This window comes from Ricinus communis, chromosome 2, assembly GCF_019578655.1.
Source record: "Ricinus communis isolate WT05 ecotype wild-type chromosome 2, ASM1957865v1, whole genome shotgun sequence".
Classification (NCBI taxonomy): Eukaryota; Viridiplantae; Streptophyta; class Magnoliopsida; order Malpighiales; family Euphorbiaceae; genus Ricinus; species Ricinus communis.
The window spans coordinates 5,567,777-5,585,196 of NC_063257.1; the positions used below are offsets into that span (position 1 = coordinate 5,567,777).

At 35.4% G+C, this 17,420-nt stretch overlaps 3 protein-coding genes across 3 annotated transcripts; 1 reads left to right on the forward strand and 2 right to left on the reverse strand.

Annotated features, from left to right (window-relative positions):
- Positions 1-912: 912 nt before the first annotated feature.
- On the reverse strand, positions 913-3,749 carry LOC8281699 (putative wall-associated receptor kinase-like 16). The gene is made up of 3 exons (XM_025156417.2): positions 2,839-3,749; positions 2,557-2,739; positions 913-2,378 (listed from the first exon to the last, which is right to left on the reverse strand). Exons 1-3 carry the CDS (start codon positions 3,638-3,640, stop codon positions 1,198-1,200), a joined length of 2,166 nt encoding a protein of 721 aa, XP_025012185.2. The 5' UTR covers positions 3,641-3,749; the 3' UTR covers positions 913-1,197.
- Positions 3,750-6,082: 2,333 nt separating this feature from the next.
- Positions 6,083-9,058, reverse strand: LOC125369186 (wall-associated receptor kinase-like 22). Its single transcript, XM_048370986.1, has 3 exons — positions 8,091-9,058; positions 7,794-7,964; positions 6,083-7,460 (listed from the first exon to the last, which is right to left on the reverse strand). The coding sequence occupies exons 1-3, from the start codon at positions 8,887-8,889 to the stop codon at positions 6,247-6,249; spliced, it is 2,184 nt and encodes a 727-aa protein (XP_048226943.1). The 5' UTR covers positions 8,890-9,058; the 3' UTR covers positions 6,083-6,246.
- Positions 9,059-10,768: 1,710 nt separating this feature from the next.
- LOC8281696 (queuine tRNA-ribosyltransferase catalytic subunit 1) lies at positions 10,769-16,302 on the forward strand. The gene is made up of 16 exons (XM_015715970.3): positions 10,769-11,411; positions 11,528-11,593; positions 11,839-11,932; positions 12,019-12,197; positions 12,544-12,594; positions 12,959-13,015; positions 13,310-13,430; positions 13,944-14,010; positions 14,131-14,172; positions 14,456-14,561; positions 14,679-14,789; positions 14,867-14,938; positions 15,030-15,131; positions 15,210-15,256; positions 15,369-15,396; positions 15,739-16,302. Exons 2-16 carry the CDS (start codon positions 11,576-11,578, stop codon positions 15,838-15,840), a joined length of 1,197 nt encoding a protein of 398 aa, XP_015571456.2. The 5' UTR covers positions 10,769-11,411; positions 11,528-11,575; the 3' UTR covers positions 15,841-16,302.
- Positions 16,303-17,420: the final 1,118 nt, after the last annotated feature.

The following is a 17,420-nucleotide window of genomic DNA, read 5'->3' on the forward strand; positions in this document are numbered from 1 at the left end:
ACAGAAACAGAAAGGCGGACAAAGATATCTCCCATGTTTATTTACAGTGGGATTTTGCTGATACTTTTGGCTTATTTTCCTCTATACTGACTCTTATAACTGCCGCCCTCAATTATCACTGGCTAAGCAGTGGCAAACGACAGCCATTAATACAGTTCTCAGTTATGCCTCTTGCCTTTTCTGTGTGCATCTTCTGCTCATGCGTTTTAAGGCGACCAGTTGATCAGCCGACTTCTATTATGAGGTGTAGGCATTTGGGTCCCATCAATCTGGATGTAGAGTATGGAGGATACGGACCTACCCAATTGGTTCGCACAGTATGCCAAATAGGACAGATGCATCCACAGGAAGTTTAGACTTGAAACATTAAGAGAAAGAAAATATGAGGTGGCACTGAGTTGTTTATTTTATTTGTTGTGTGGTTTAAGTGGATTCCAACATTAACTCAGAATAAAAATTTTAAAAAAATTTACTGCACTAAACTGCAGAATGTAAAAAAGTAAATAAATCCCTCCCTTTTAACAATTGAAAAATCTCCATGAACAAAATGTTTAATCATTTCACCGGCTTATAAATCTTCTTGTTTTATAAAAGAGGATGCTCAGCTTCGACATAAATCAAACATTTTCATTTTAGAAAAAATAATAACTTACATCTCTTTCCAAAAACATTTTTTAAATATATATATATACTTTAATAATAGATGAATTATATATGTTTAATTATTTACAATTAATAAATTTTTATTATCTATTTAATATATAAATAATAATATATATCTGTAATTAGATAATTTTCTTGAACACAAGAAAATAAATTAAATTATGGCAAACCGTTTTAATTGAACATTAGAGTACAAAGAAAAAGAAAAAGACACAAGCACTCAAAAACTTCTGGTTATAATAAAAAAAAAAATGGAAGATACAAAAATTAACCATTCAGGAAGCGTGTACGTACATAATTGCAGACAACATAATTTTCCTTAATTTTATTGGAATTATTCAATTATTCCAATCAGCACATCCATGAAACTTTAAACAAGAGGAGAAAAGGAAATGGTAAAATTAATAAAACAAAAGCATTTATTTTTTATTTTTGTAGATTTCTCCAACCTAGAGTTCGTATAGTTTTTCCACCTTAAAATGGGAGTTTCTTTTTCCTTTGGGTACATGAGGTGCTATTGGGAGGTAGTATTGGTTACACATCGAAACGGGCACGTATGGTTGTGCTATTCAGTGACCCAGTTGAAGATGAAGCAACATCCCATGATGCAGTATAGTCACCAACAACATTATCAACCTCTTCATAATCTTGTTGAATTGTTGAAGAAACTCCTTGAGATGATCTAATCCCTTCTAACTCTATTACCACCGTCTTCATTTTAGGCCTTTTTTTCCCGTTCAGGTTCAAGCATTTTTCTGCTAACTTAGCCATTGCAATAATCTCTTCTCTTCCACCCTCCTTGAGAACTCGAGCATCAAGAATTTCAAACAAACGACTCTCTTCCATTGTCATTAGAAAATATGTAGCTAAACTTCTCTCTTCGACGGATCTATATGAAGAGATGGGCTTTTGCCCTGTTAAAAGCTCCACGAGTACCACTCCAAAGCTGTAAACATCACTCTTCTCTGTGAATTGGCTTGATTGGAAATACTCAGGATCCAAGTATCCGAAAGTTCCTTGTACTCTAGTGGTCACATGTGTTTGATCAATTGAAATCGATTTTGAGGTGCCAAAGTCCGCCACTTTTGCTCTATATTTTTCATCCAAAAGTATGTTTGAGGACTTGATATCTCGATGATAAATAGGCATAGAAGCTGCTGCATGCAAATACGCTAGAGCACCTGCAACTTCTGTAGCAATCCGCAGACGCATTTCCCATGTAACCGGAAACTCTTCGTTTGGATTATGTATATATTGGTAGAGTGTTCCATTGGGAATAAACTCATACACCAGTAAAGGAACTTCTGTTTCCAAACAACATCCGATCAATTTGACAACATTTCTGTGGTTGATTTGTGATAGAATCACGACCTCATTGATAAATTGATCGAGCTTGTCTTCATCCACTACTTTGGACTTCTTAATAGCAACAACTCTTCCATCTATCAACATTCCTTTGTAGACGGTCCCTTGACCTCCTTGGCCAAGGATTCGATTCGTATGATAGTCGTCAGTTGCCTTCTCCAATTCCTTGGAGGTGAATACTTTTGTTTGCTCAACATAATTTTCTGTAGAAGATAATTGTTCTAGTAACAACCCACCATTCCTTTTGAAAATTTTTTGCTTGAGCTTCATGGCTCGTCTTCTCTTTATTATCTTATACAGTGACCATATACCAATAAGTAATAGCAGGAACCCAATACCTGACCCACAACCTGCAGAAATCGAAAAGGCATCTTTAATTTTCTTCATTATTCAGACAATAGGATTTGAGCAATTTAGTAGCTGTGGCGTGCGTGGAATATAATAGGATTTGCACAATTGCATATAGGAAGTTGTGTGATTGAGAAAAAGTGAAAATAATGGCATAAATTAACAAATCAACTTGCATACCTATAATGATACTCTTGGTTTTAGTCCGAGATTTTCCCCAAAAAACGGAATTTGGGTAGCATCTGTTGGAATTTTCATATTTACCATGTCCAGGAGGACACGGACAATTGTAGCCTCCTGGTCTGTACATACAGAACAGTCGACAGTTGTAATTAGAACTTTGATCTGGGCATTTGTTTGGATCTGCACAAAAGAAATTATAAACCTCAGCAACATTGGGTCTAGATTAGATTAATTATATATGCCAAAGATAATCATGTAATAAAATGGAGAAGTTCGTACCTTCACATTGGCAGATACAGACTTGACTTCTGTTCAATTCTTTCCAACAATAACTACTGTCGGTTGTACAAGTGATGTTGTAGTATTCACTTATATCACAATAACCTTGATAATTTGCCCAGTCAAGCACTGCTGGTACATGATCCTTGTAATTCAGATCATCAAGGCTTCTTGATGATGACGATTGAAACGCAAACCAACTTTGGTCAACCATGAAGGCAGACTTGCAACTGTTTGTATTATCACTAAAAGGGTTTGTCATGTTGGCTTCAAAAGACTTCATATAAGGAGGAATAGTAGTCTGGCAACAGTTGATGCCATAGCAGCCACTTGAATTAGCTTCATCACGACAAATCGAGAGACATCCTCCCACCGTGTCACCAATATCTTGCATTAGTATAGCATAATTGTTGCAACCCTTGGCTGTAAACCTGTTGGAAGCATTTGAAAATGTGAAAGGAGTACCCGACAGAGAGACCCTTGAAGCTGTAGACGTTTTGTGGCTGCAATTGGAATAAATTACTGGATTGTTGACTTGAACTTGGTTTGGCGATAAAACCTCCAGCAATTCCATATTAATGCTTGTTAAAAATGGTTTTGGAGGTTCAGAAGAGGAGTTGCAAGTCACCTCAAAACTCTCATCCATGTAACAACCTTTTCCAATTCCAAATGGGAATTCAATCGTAACATTACCACAATAGGATTCACAAGGCTCCACTGATCGTGCTTGGGCTAGCCACAGTATCAAAAAGAGTTGAAGCTTTATCAACACAAATATCACCTTCTCACTCTTCCTTTCCATTCTCTTTGAATAAGAGAAGATCAAAATTATGTTGCACCCTTTAGGTGTTTAAGGATTTATGTATAGCAAATTGGCTATATTTCAATGTCCTTGCTCTTTCATTTATCTAATCACTTGTATTACTTTTAAGCGTTCTAGCCAGTCAAAGTTGAATTAAGTAGTAGCTTTTGCCAACAGACTTGGTCCGCTCCATTTGCCGCCCTGACTCTTCCTTTATTCCTATTCTTCTTAGGCTTTTATTAGTGAAAATTAGATAATTTCGCAATTCCTTATTCTTCTTTTTGAGAAAATTCTCTAAATAATATTATCGGCCTAGAAGGAACAAATTCATCAAATCGCTCATTTCAGAATCTGAATAGAATAATAATAAAAAAATAAATAAACTAATGGGTCCTTAGTTAACTCGGGTTGGAACAAAGTTCATTTGCTCACCGTAGTAATTGGAGCCAATTCTTGAGAAACTGAAGAAGTTGACCTTCACGATCGTTTTATCGAAATTAAAGTTTCTCAGGGCCTCACTCTAGCTGTTCAGCTCCTGTGTCCACCAGGAAATGCACTTATAAAGTTTATTTATAATTTTACTACCTTGATGAAACTAAAAGAATGAAATAGAAATAAAAATGGTCGAAGTTTGAAAATTTATACGATAATCAACCCTTTTTAAATGCAAGATAATAGTAGTTAATCGAGTGCATTACATGGAGAGGACAGTGGACTTGACATGTCAAAGAGGAGAAATACAAAGCTACAAAATGGTTCATGATTTTTCTAATCAGTCTTTTTCAAAACTTTTACAAATGAGAAGAAAGTTCATTGAGCTCATGCTTTCTGCAGTTTAATAAAATAAAATAAAAAACAAATACCTCACGATGACAATATCTCTTTGCGAGATATTTTTTTCTAGAAAAGAAATTTTTTAGTAATACAAATATGTCATGCATGGAACCCTAGCTCCCTTCACATATTACTGTAAATAGTGGATGGAAAAGAGCTTGAGAAAGTCTCGAGGTTGAGCTTTAAATTTTGAAGCTTCTATGGAGAATTTTCCTTGTCTTTCTTTGAGTCAGCTAATCTTTTATATTCCTTTGATAGAATATTTCCTGAAAGAAAGGAAGCAATAATCGCCGGGGAAAAAAAATAAAAGGGTGTGGACATTGAAAAGTCAAAAAAAGATTCGAGAAGGGAAAATAATAATAATTGATGTTACCTAGCTAGCAAAGATGCGTACACGACTGCTCCAAGTAAAATTTGTGATCTTAAAACATGCAATTCAGTGTCAGACATGATATTGGCGTTGTGGTTAGAGAACCATTCTAATGCTTCAGTTAATGAAAATAGTGTTTAAAGAGTAGACCTCACTCGGGGAGTATCTCCCGGTATTCTTGGAGGCCTAAGATGACCATCTCTCCATGAGGAGTGATGAGCTGCACTGATTTGATTGCATGTGTTGATAGGAAGAATGGCTTTTGCATTGAAAAGGAGGCCTTTCTTTGCTTGACATATGCTACAGCAGATTAGAGCAAGAATAGGTTTAAGATCATGTCTGTCATGACTGTGTAGAATGCGCATTTGTTCCTGCCACCAGTAAGGAAAGGAGGAAGCACTGTTAGGAGCTCTAAGGCCATAGCCAAACCACGTTGCCCTCGCATGTTCACAATGGAGATAGCATGTACTATGGCAGATTCTGTCTCCTTTTGGCAGATTGGGAAGAAATTGTGTTGCTATAAATCTTGGCGAAATGAGTTTTCAATAACCACTTTGTCAGCACATCTCCATATAAAAGATTTCACCTTTGGTTGGACCTCCATACTCCAAATTAACTGCCAGAAAATTTTTATCATGATTTTGCAAAGAAGATGTAGCCTCAGTGGTATTGGAATTAGAGTAAATCAACAGTCCGTAGCCCTTCTTGACAGAATAATGGTCACTACTATGATTCCAGAGACTACTTTATCATTCCAGAGATGTTGACCCACAGCAATATTTTCTATTTTGCCTTGTTCTTCAGGAGTAAACAATTCCATTATCTAATTGATTATATAATCAATTATGTATGTAATTACAGTCCTTCTGGGGTTCAAGTGTATATCCACACGAGATGGAGAATACACTCTCCATTCTCACCCCACATGGAAGTCAAGACAAAACGGAAATCCTCTGCTTCTTTAGGGGCACTCCCACAAAGAGCTGTTTCAAAGTATAAATCGGAAATTCAAAAGAAAAAACTAATCTATAAAGTTTATCTTATTAGTTATGGAGAAAGAATCGTGGCTGCCTTGTAGACTAAAGAGTTTAACGACCTAACATTTTTCCAATAGAAACTTAAACACAACAATCTCTAGAGAATTAAATCCCTTTTCTTTTATTATTATTATTATTATTATTATTTGCAAGTTGTTGCTCGGTTGATTAAAAAAATGCAACCCACCAGAAATAGAGAAGGAAATAGGAACTAATGGATAGAGGGGAAAGAATTTAAAATGGCAAATCTCTTAATGGTACATCAGTTGAAAAACAAAAACAAAAACAAGACGACGCAAAAATGAAACATTCCCGAAAACAGTGTATAAGATTACAACGAATGGACGATTTCTTTTTTCTTTGATTCATGAGGTGTTATTGGAAGGTAGTAGTGGTTTCACATCAAAACGGGCACGTATGGTGGTGCTATTCAGCGACCCAGTTGAAGATGAAGCAACATCCCATGATGCAGTATAGTCACCAACAACATAATCAACCTCTTCATAATCTTGTTGAATTGTTGAAGAAACTCCTTGAGATGATCTAATCCCTTCTAACTCTATTGCCACAGTCTTCATTTTAGGCCTTTTTTTCCCGTTCAAGTTCAAGCATTTTTCTGCCATCTTAGCCATTGCAATAATCTCTTCTCTTCCACCCTCCTTGAGAACTCGAGCGTCAAGAATTTCAAACAGACGATTCTCTTCCATTGTCATTAGAAAATATGTAGCTAAACTTCTCTCTTCCACTGAGCGCAATGACGATATGGGTTTTTGCCCTGTTAAAAGCTCCACAAGTACCACTCCAAAGCTGTAAACATCACTCTTCTCTGTGAATTGGCTTGATTGAAAGTACTCAGGATCCAAGTATCCGAAAGTTCCTTGTACTAGAGTTGCCACATGTGTTTGTTCAATTGCAATTGATTTCGAAGTGCCAAAGTCCGCTACTTTTGCTCTATACTTCTCATCCAAAAGTATGTTTGAGGACTTGATATCTCGATGATAAATAGGCATAGAAGCTGCTGAATGCAAATATGCTAGAGCACCTGCAACTTCAGTAGCAATCCGCAGACGCATTTCCCATGTAATTGGGAACTCTTTGTTTGGATTTTGTATATATTGGAAGAGTGTTCCATTAGGAATGAACTCATACACCAGTAAAGGAACTTCTGTCTCCAAGCAACATCCGGTCAATTTGACAACATTTCTGTGGTTGATTTGTGAAAGAATCACGACCTCATTGATAAATTGATCGAGCTTGTCTTCATCCACTAATTTGGACTTCTTAATAGCAACAACTCTTCCATCCGTCAACATTCCTTTATAGACAGTCCCTTGACCTCCTTGTCCAAGGATACGACTCGTATGATAGTTGTCAGTTGCCTTCTCCAATTCCTTGGAAGTGAATACTTTTGTTTGCTCGACATGACTTTCTGTAGAAGACAGTTGTTGTTCTAGTAACAACCCGCCATTCCTTTTGAAAAATTTTTGTTTGAGCTTCGTAGCTCGTCTTCTCTTTATTATCTTGTAGGATAACCATATACCGATGATTAATAGCAGGAGTCCGAGTCCTGATCCACAACCTGCACAACTCACAGAAATAAAAGCTTAAGTTTATCATATTCCCTACAAGACCTAATAATATCGTTAGTACCTGTTCGCAATCACATGCAAGAGGATTTAAGTTTAACGCTAAAGAGCTTCTCGTCATTCATGAAACAACTGTGGTTCAGAGCAGAGTATAGGTTTTGTATGAAAAAGATAATGGTACTAAGAGAATTCGAATCTTTACTTCTGATATGAATAACCTGGTTTCGGCTCAAGTGATGACACGAATTTACTCTGGTATATGATAATTGGCATCTTCATATTTAATATCACTAAACCACAATAAAACAAAATAAATAACTACAAACCTATAAGGATGGTCTTGATTCGAGATTTTCCAGCAAAAGCGCTATCAGGGTAGCAAATGCTGTACTCTTTATGATGCTCAACAGGACAAGGGCAGTTGTAGCCTCCTCGGTTATACATGCATTTCAATTGACAGTAGTAATAGTTCTTTGGATTTGTGCATTTGCCCACATCTGCGCATAAAACAATAAGATAAACTTCATAATTCTGGATATGGAATATCTTTTTGGGATGCAGTTTTGGGTTAGATTTTGTTGATGCAAGTTTTCTGAACAAATAGCTGAAGTAAGAATTGTTACCTTCACATTGTCTACAAATACAAAATTGATTTTCGGTTAGTTGTGCCCAGCAATACCTTGAGGTACAAGTGATGTTTGGATTCTTACTAATATCACAATAGCCTTGATCATTTGCCCAGTCAAGCACTGCTGGCACATGATCCATTTGTCGCACTTCATCAAGGTTTGTTGATTTCGATGCAAGCCAATTCTGGCTAACCATGAAAGCAGACTTGCACCTATCACGACCATCTCCATCACTATTAAAAGGGTTTGTTATGTTTACTTCAAAAGATTGGACATAAGGTGGAATTGTGGTCTGACAGCAGTTAAGGCCATAGCAGCCACTTGAGCTATTGTCTCTACAGATAGACAAGCACCCTCCGACCGTGTTTCCACTCTGAGTAAGCATAGCATAACTGTCACAACCTATGGTTGTAAATCTATTAGACTCGTTCGAGAAAAGGAAAGAAGTGCCTAACAGGGAAACCTCAGTACTAGTTGAGGACTTGTTGCTGCAATTGGAACTAATAACTGGGCTATTGACTGTAATCCTTTCTGAACCTATTGATGGATCGAGCAGCAATTCCATGTTGATGCTTGTTAAGAAAGGTTTTGGAGGTGTAAAAGAATCGTTGCAAACTATCTCAAACATCTCACTCATATAACAGCCTTTTCCAATTCCAAACGGGAATGGAAAGGTAATATCCCCGCAGGATTCTTGACATACTGGCCCTGCAGCTGTTGCCAGTAGTGCTTGGTTTAGCCATAGTTGTATCAAAATGATGTGAAGTTTCCCTGTCGTAATTATTCTATCCATTGTCTGTTGGAGGAGATATGGAGATGAAGCTCTTTTTCAGGTGTTTAAGCGCTTGAAGGGAAGAGGGAGGTATGTATTTGTATTCACCTGTACCTGGTCCGAAACAATTTTGCTTTTACCAGTCCAAAGTTCTGGCTAGCCAAAGTTGAATTATCAGTTACTGTTTGCCCTGTTTCTTCCCTGACTATTCTCAGAGCTTGTCATCTACTTATCAAAACTATCAGATAGAAGAGACGAAAAAAATCTAAATTGATGATGGTATAGAAATTGCAACTTTTCTTAAAATTATGTTCCAAGTGGGCCCTGTAGATAAAATAAATCAAATTTATAAATGTATTGCATTAAATGATGATTGACGAGTTTCTGAAATGCCTTGTTAATTTTCCCTGTAAAAAAGAAATGTGTTGTTAATGTTCAGCGAGTTAAATCCCGTTTTGTTTTCTTTTATATGTTTCAGGAAATAATGCAACTTGCCCCATGACTCTTTCTTTATCCCTATGGGTTCTCAGGCTTTTCTTTGTGGAAATGAGATAATTGCAGCGTGCCCTTATTCTTATTCTGAGAAAGTTCTCTCATACATATTGACATAGAAAGAACAAAGTCATCAAAGTGATCATTTGATATGAAGTTGAATGTGTAAGTCATAACATGTTCACTGTAGCGATTGGAACCAATTCCCGTGAACCTGTTAAAGTTGACCTTTCCGATCATATTTTCAGAATCAAAGCCTCTCATTTCCTCAGGTTCCTCACTTAAACCTTGATTAACTAAAACCAAATTATTCCCCTTAAATGGTTGAAAAGATAAAAGGTTTAATTGCATTATAAAGAATTACATTCAGATAACTTGGAACTAACTACCCAGCTGTGTGCCTTCAGGAAATTCACTAGTAAAGTTTACATATTAATATAATAAATTGATGAAACTAAAGGAATAAAATAAAAATAAAATTGGTTAGAGCTTCGAGAAGCTATAAGATAATTAACCCTTTCAAACATATTTATATAAATAATAGTAGCTAATGAAGTGCATTACACAGGGAGTACTATGACAAAGTGGAAATTTTGACAAAGCTACAAAAGGGATCATGAATCTTCTAATCAGTCTTTCTTTAAACTATTAGACATGAGGAAGTTGAATGAGCTTCTGTATTCTTCAGTCTAATAAAACAAAAAAAAAACTCATATATATAATATTTATGTTATATTTCTTATTATTGTTATGTTAGATTTTTTTTTTTAATATCATTTAGAGTGGAAATTTATGAGTTTTCCTTTATGGTAGTTTTATTCATCAATATCACGTGTTCACGGTCTTTTTTTAATCTTTCTCTTTTGGAAGTAATGGAAAACTTGTTAATATAATCAAACTCGTTTAAAGACCAAAGAATATTCTGGAGAAGTAATTTTTAGTGATTATTAATGAGTTCACCATCAACACGGTTGAAAAATATTATAAATAAAATTTTACTCTGTATTTTTTAAATTATATCAAAGATGTACTCTTAAATTTTTATTAATAAAAGCTTTATATTTCTCCTCTTAATTACATATCTTTCTAGGTTTCTTGGTTTTAGTTTTGTGTTTGATATGGTTTAATTTATTGTAAATTATTTTAATTTTTTTCTTTAAAATATATTATTTATGTTTTCCTTGTTTCTTGGAGATTTTTTTTTGAAATACTTTAAAATTATTTTTTTCTTTAAAGTATTGAAATTTAGATTAACCTGAAATATGAAGGAAAATTAATCGCATGAAGTTTTATGATACTAATTTTGTATTACGGGTCAAAAATTATACAAGTTGACGGTATTAGTCAAATCTATAAATAATCAATCAAAAGGACATTCACATTCCTAAGATCCCCTCAATGGGCCGAAGCTGCTATCCTCACCACCCATCTGCCGCCGTTATTACATTTTAATTCCATTTCGGCTGCATCACCGCCATCATTTTGTCACAATCGTCATCGCCAACGTTTCCGCGGTTAAATTAATCTAATCTTTTAGTAACATGCTGAATCAAATCATTAAAATCGATTCATTATTTCAATACCGAAAATTAGTGAACTCATTTTCAAATTTGATTCAGTCATTTATTATGAGAATTTGAGAGGTACCAGCTCAAAATTTTTCAATTTCTGTAACTTTTATGGTTGTCATTTTATTATCATCATCGTTTTAAACGAGAAATGCAGCGCATGCATGCTATCAACCAGCTATTTTACGTTAGATTATTAAGGCGGCCCTCAAAGGCAAGCAGAAGGAAAGCCCAGAAAACAAAGAAATACGATGTAGAGTTGGGCCTAATTTGGAGCACTAATTTTGAAAGGTGGATCCATAGTTACATATTGTCTCCTCTGGTCCAGCATTAAGGAAAAGCCTAAAGAAGAAGAAAATAACAGAAAGAACGACTGCGTGCCGGTACAGCCGCCGCGGGAAACTTTATTTGAGAGCATAATAATAGCTGCTAATACCAAGCCATTCTCTCTCTTTCACCTATAACACTTTCCCTTCCTCTTCTGTAAGCTTCTTTTCTTTATTTCCCATTTTCGATTATGTAATATTTGCGTTGCAGTGGCCAAACTATTATAAAGTGCTTTTTTTCGTTCTTTAATTATTTTTATTTTTTAACGACAGGATTGCAAGTGGACTTATAGAAGAATATAGAGCAAAAATTTGAATTCGATGGCACTTCGTTTTGAGGTATTAGCTTTTTCAAATTTTTTCAAATTTCTTTTTAAATTCAAACATTGACCGACCATGTCAATGGATGCTCAGGGACTTTCTAGTATAATGCTGGTAAAAACATATTCAAATTTTGATTAATTAGTTATCCTTTGTTGGCCTTGTGTCATGACTCATGGCATAAAAGAAGAGATTGTATTTTTTATTTGCTTCAAATATTTTTTTGGTCATTGACATGATTATTTGGAAATATCCTATTTTAGGTTTTAGGGAGGTTTAATCGTGCTCGTGCAGCTCGACTTACACTCCCCCACTTTGTGTGCCAGACTCCTTTATTTATGCCTGTGGGAACTCAAGGTTAGGAGTTTATATCCTTTTAAATTTTGGCACAATTGGCACCAGTTTTCTGAATTAGCTGCATCTATTGAAATTCTTGGTTACAGGGACAATTAAAGGTTTGACAACCAACCAGCTTGAGGAGATTGGTTGTCAAATCATTCTTGGGAATACGTATCATTTAGCTCTCCGTCCTACTTCTGAGCTGATTGATGAATTGGGGGGTCTCCATAAATTTATGAACTGGCCTCGAGCACTGCTTACTGATTCTGGCGGCTTCCAGATGGTTATATAGTCTATCATTTTATACATCATAGCGCTGTTGCTCTTTTAGTTTATAACTTGACAGTTTTATTTTATGTTCCTGTATGGGTTGTTAGTTTGTTCCCAAGTGCTAGCACTGCATATCTGATATTATTTTAGAATTTCTGCATCTGAAGCTCTCTATCACAAATTTCATATCAAAGTGTAATAGTTCATGCTTATTTGAAAATATTTTTATTTAATTAGTACCCTCTCTTTCATGGTTTGCTTTACAACTTTAGTTTGTTGCAACAGATGACATATAGATTTGAAGCTTACAATTTGTCTGCCTCACCATTCTTTTTTTTTTTTTCGTTTTCATATATCAGGTATCATTGTTGCATTTGGCTGATATCACAGAGAAGGGCGTGACATTTCAGGTATTTGTTATCATTTTCATCAAAATTGTTTATGAATTTAGCAATAGCGGACTATCATATTATTTGTTGATCTGGCTTGTTGCAAAATACAATCCCGCATGAGAAGAACTGTAAGAAATGAAGTGCAATATAATTAAAGTAGATTGGACTGTAGCATAAGCCAATTTCTTTTGTGCAAGATGGTTTCGAACTCCGCTTATATGGCCAGTAATATGATTCTAGCTCAAATATCAAGGCCCACATACTTTCTACATATCTCATAGTGCGATAGTCACTCTTCCTAGCTCAATTTTTCTTATGTTATACCATGAAATCCAATCATTTTAATATTGCGTGTAACTAAGGTTTCTTTTTCTTAGTTCAGTCACCAGTGGATGGAAAACCAATGCTTCTAACACCTGAGGAATCGATCCATATCCAAGTGAGTTATTTGGACTTCCTTTTCTTTTTCCCTAAAATTCAGGGTATGTTACATTATTCAACAATTCTATATATTCCACACGCATTTTTTGCATGGAACTAGTGTATTTTCGTCCGTGTTTTACTTGTGATGACTTGCATGTTTCTATATGCAGTTTACTAATTAAGGTTCTGGAAATCTTCACGCTTTTTATTTCTTAATGCGATCCTGTTGTTTTTTTTTCCTTGCTTCTTCTTGGATGCTTATTTGGACAATATCTTAAGCACCACTATATTTTTGTTACTTGACATGCAGAACAGAATTGGTGCAGATATTATTATGGCTCTTGATGATGTAGTAAGAACCACCATTACTGGTCCACGGATTGAAGAGGCCATGTATCGTACACTTCGATGGATAGATAGATGTATAGCAGGTAATTGCTTGCAATGGCTAATTCTTTGTCTCCCACAAAATAATTAACACAAACTCAAAAGTCTTATAGATTTTTTACATCTTAGTATATCATGTTTTAACTAAGCATAATCTATGCACAATGATAGGATTATGAACTTTTTAGTCTTATTAAGCTAGATTAACTTCTCTCTGGCATCTGAGTTATTTTTTTTTTAGATCAAAACATCTGAGTTATTTAGGCTAGTTGAAAGCTGATATACGACGAGAAATAGAAACCAGAAACACAACAGTAACAAGACATCTACCATTAGGTGTTTAAAGTCTTTTTAGAAATATAAAGGGGATTGAGTTAGAGCCTAGTGGCTGCTGGGTGGATTTTTATTTATCGACTTACTTTGCTTTCTCTATTTGCCAAGTTTTCCATGTATATCTTTCAACTTTTCTTCTCTAATCACGCATTTCTTCTTGCTCGATCTCAATTTTGATGGTTTTGATCATGGTTTTTCCTTGATCTGTCGCTGATTTTTGGCAGCACACAAGAGACCAAATGAACAAAATTTATTTGGCATTGTTCAAGGTGGTTTGGATCCTGTGTTAAGGTAAACTATGTTTAAATTGTAATCTTCTGCTACCGCCATAGTTAATGTGCGAGCTGCTTTCCTTTCTTCTGGTCTCATTATGTATTTACGTTATTACTGACAGTTATATATCTTTGCCAGGGATATATGTGTTAGAGGCTTGGTGGATCGCAATTTACCTGGGTATGCTCATTCACTTTTTATGTAAACATAATTAAAATTTCTAGAACCAAATTGTTTGGCATAGGTATTAGATGTCTGTTTTACCTGTATGTCAAATTTAACAAATTCGCTAGTTATTTAATATTAAATATTTACTCATTTATTTGTAACGTAATTTCCAGTATTGATACTTGTTTTTGTTTTGCTCCACAGCAATGTTGTATGAACTTCTTTTTTCGTTGTCTGCAATAAATCTCATTTTTGTAAGATTGAGAATTTTAACTTAGATGTACTTCTTTGACAGCTACGCAATTGGTGGTCTAGCAGGTGGTGAAGATAAAGATTCATTTTGGCGTGTTGTTGCTCAATGTACTGCTGCATTACCTGAAGATAAACCACGATATGTTATGGTATTTATGACTATTATCATTTTAACATACATCATTGATAATAGTTTGACAGATAAATCATTTGCTGCTTCTCTTTTCTAATTTTTTTGTTTGTCACAATCACCAACTATATTTCAGGGTGTTGGTTATCCTCTGGATATTGTTGTCTGCAGTGCTTTAGGTGCCGATGTGTATGACTGTGTGTATCCTACTCGTACCGCTCGATTTGGCACAGCTCTTGTACCAGAGGTGATGGTTTATTGGTTTGGCACAACTCTCTAACAAATTTTTGCAATTAGACATTCATGCAAAATTTGTTACTGCAGGGGGTGCTGAAGCTAAAACATAGTGCAATGGCTGATGATACACGTCCCATTGATCCTACATGTGCCTGCATGGTATGATAGTAACAGAAATTGTTGCCTGGAGCCACTATTTTAATATTATCTCTTACAGTATTTATTTGCATTAAGCTTTTTCTCAATGCAGGTTTGCAAGAAGTATACAAGGGCCTACATTCACTGCCTCGTTACAAAAGATGCTATGGGATCACAGCTTTTGTCATATCACAATTTGTATTACATGATGAAGGTAAAAACATTAAACATTAATTCTCTCTCCATTTTGTTTTTCAATGTACTTGAGAATAAATTACTTGTAAAATTGCAGCTTAGCAGAGATCTACACTCATCAATTGTTGAGGGACGATTTCCAGAGTATGTGTGCCTTGTCCTAGTTTATCTCCACCACTAACACTTATCTTTTCTAACATCATGGTTGCTAGTGCACTACATGCTTGAGTTCTCAATTCTAATTTTTATTTTGCAGGTTTGTCTGTAATTTTCTCCAGAAAATGGTATTTCCTGTACTTTAAAACTCTGTATTCTTATGTATTTGAGTTTCAGAAAGAGAGGGAAAGGGAAAGAGCATCCTTCATTATAAATTGGCTTTGCAAAAAGATAAAATGATTTCAGTTTCTGGTTTCTTCCATTAACTTTATATACATAAAGCAAATGGATGAATTAGACATTAGTGATGTTGCTGACTGTAAGCTGCCACCTTAGTTTTAGCAGTACCAGTGGAAGTGGTGGCTGGTCGCGTCCTGGGGAAGTTACTATGAAAAGAAAATTTATTGAAGTCAAGCGATGCTATCTAGTTTGCATAGACCTTAACTATTGATATTGTTATTGCTTTATAGTTTCCAAAAGGTGATATCCCTGACTGGGTCTGCAATGCCATGGAGGTTGCTGGAATTGATATCTCATCTTGCTGCGCTCCATTCTTTTCGCTCAAGGATTAGAATTGGAGAAGTGTATGCCTGCCAAGAAGTTGGCTTTGACAAAAATTAACTTTTAACATAGATTTAATCCTTCGAATTTGGAAGGATTAAATAACTGATAACAATTTTATATTCGAGTCAGGCAAGGCAAACATGTCATTGGCGCTGGAGACCTGACTTCCACAGATCGGTAATGATGATTAAATTTATTAATGACGACACAATGCAGCATAAATTTTGTACCTCATATGCTGCGTCCACTTGGAGTTATACCACATTTAGGAGGTCTAAGAATTTGCTACTGTGAGTTTTTGTAATTGATCATTGCTGTACCTCGTAAAATTTTTGTTTGCAATTGTGGTCTGATCAATACAATCTGTAATCCTGCAAGTTCTATAATTGATTATTCTTGTAATTTTCAATACTTCTATCCGTGATTTTAGTTTCAACACAATCTGTAATAGAAAGGTGCTTTTAGAGCTATGATTGTGTCTTTACCATTCTTACAGACTTGTCTTGATAAGCTTGCTTGATATTTACATTTGGAAAGTCGGATCTCCTTTTATGAGTTTTTTTTTCTTCTTGCTGATAACATCCCCCAACCTCTAATGAACTTTATCTGCCTTTCTTTTTTTTTTTTTTGTTTTCCGACAAAAATGAACTTTATCTTCATGATTCAAGATTTAGGTATTGAACTCGCGAATCTTGCTAAGCCTGGCAGCAGCAGGAGAACACACGTTTCCTTTTGTTTCCCCCTCTTTTTCTCTTTCTTTTTAAAAATGTTTACCATGTGAGATTACTATGGCACTTTATGGGCAAGAGATAAAATTGCCGGAAAGTAACCCTGCGCACCCACTTGTTGTTAAAGCCGGAAAGGTTCACATTTCGCAAGTATGACTTCTGGGTGTAAGAAACACCTTTTCTTTTCCTTGGACAACAATGTCCATGAAATAAGACATCATAAGCAGTGTGAATTCTGCTACATCAATAGAACTTTTCGGCCAAATAGCAGCCAACAATTTGAAACAGTAATCCGGCTAATCCTCCAAAATTTACTTCTCAATGACTTGATATGATTATTAGTGAAGAGGACAACAAAATCCAATAAGATATTCTATTTCCCTGACTTCTCAACTTATCTTTTGGACGGCTCTTAGCATTGTAGCACGACAGCCGACGTAAAAATATAAGGCAACCGACTTATAAGCACAAAAAAAACATGCAAAGTTTGCTGATTTACAAAATATGGAGCTACAAAATAGCTAAGTTGAAAATTGTGGCTTGAAAGTTGAATCTTGATTTGTTTGCTGTCTTTTATGATGTCAATATTTTGGATTTGACTGCCGATGTGCTCCAACCCTGACACGTAAACTCTCTGTTACTTGCAAAGCAACAAGAGGTCGGTGCTGCCATGGTCGACATTTCTGACCTACTAGCAGCCTGTTATCGTGTTACAAGCTTCATCACACACTCTCTGCGTATGGCACTAAAGTCTGTTCATGGTTCCATAATTTCTATTTTCTATTTGTGATTTGTGATTGCGGTCTTTGACACTAATCTGCCAGAATTTTGTATGCCTTGCGATTATCGTTATACAATTT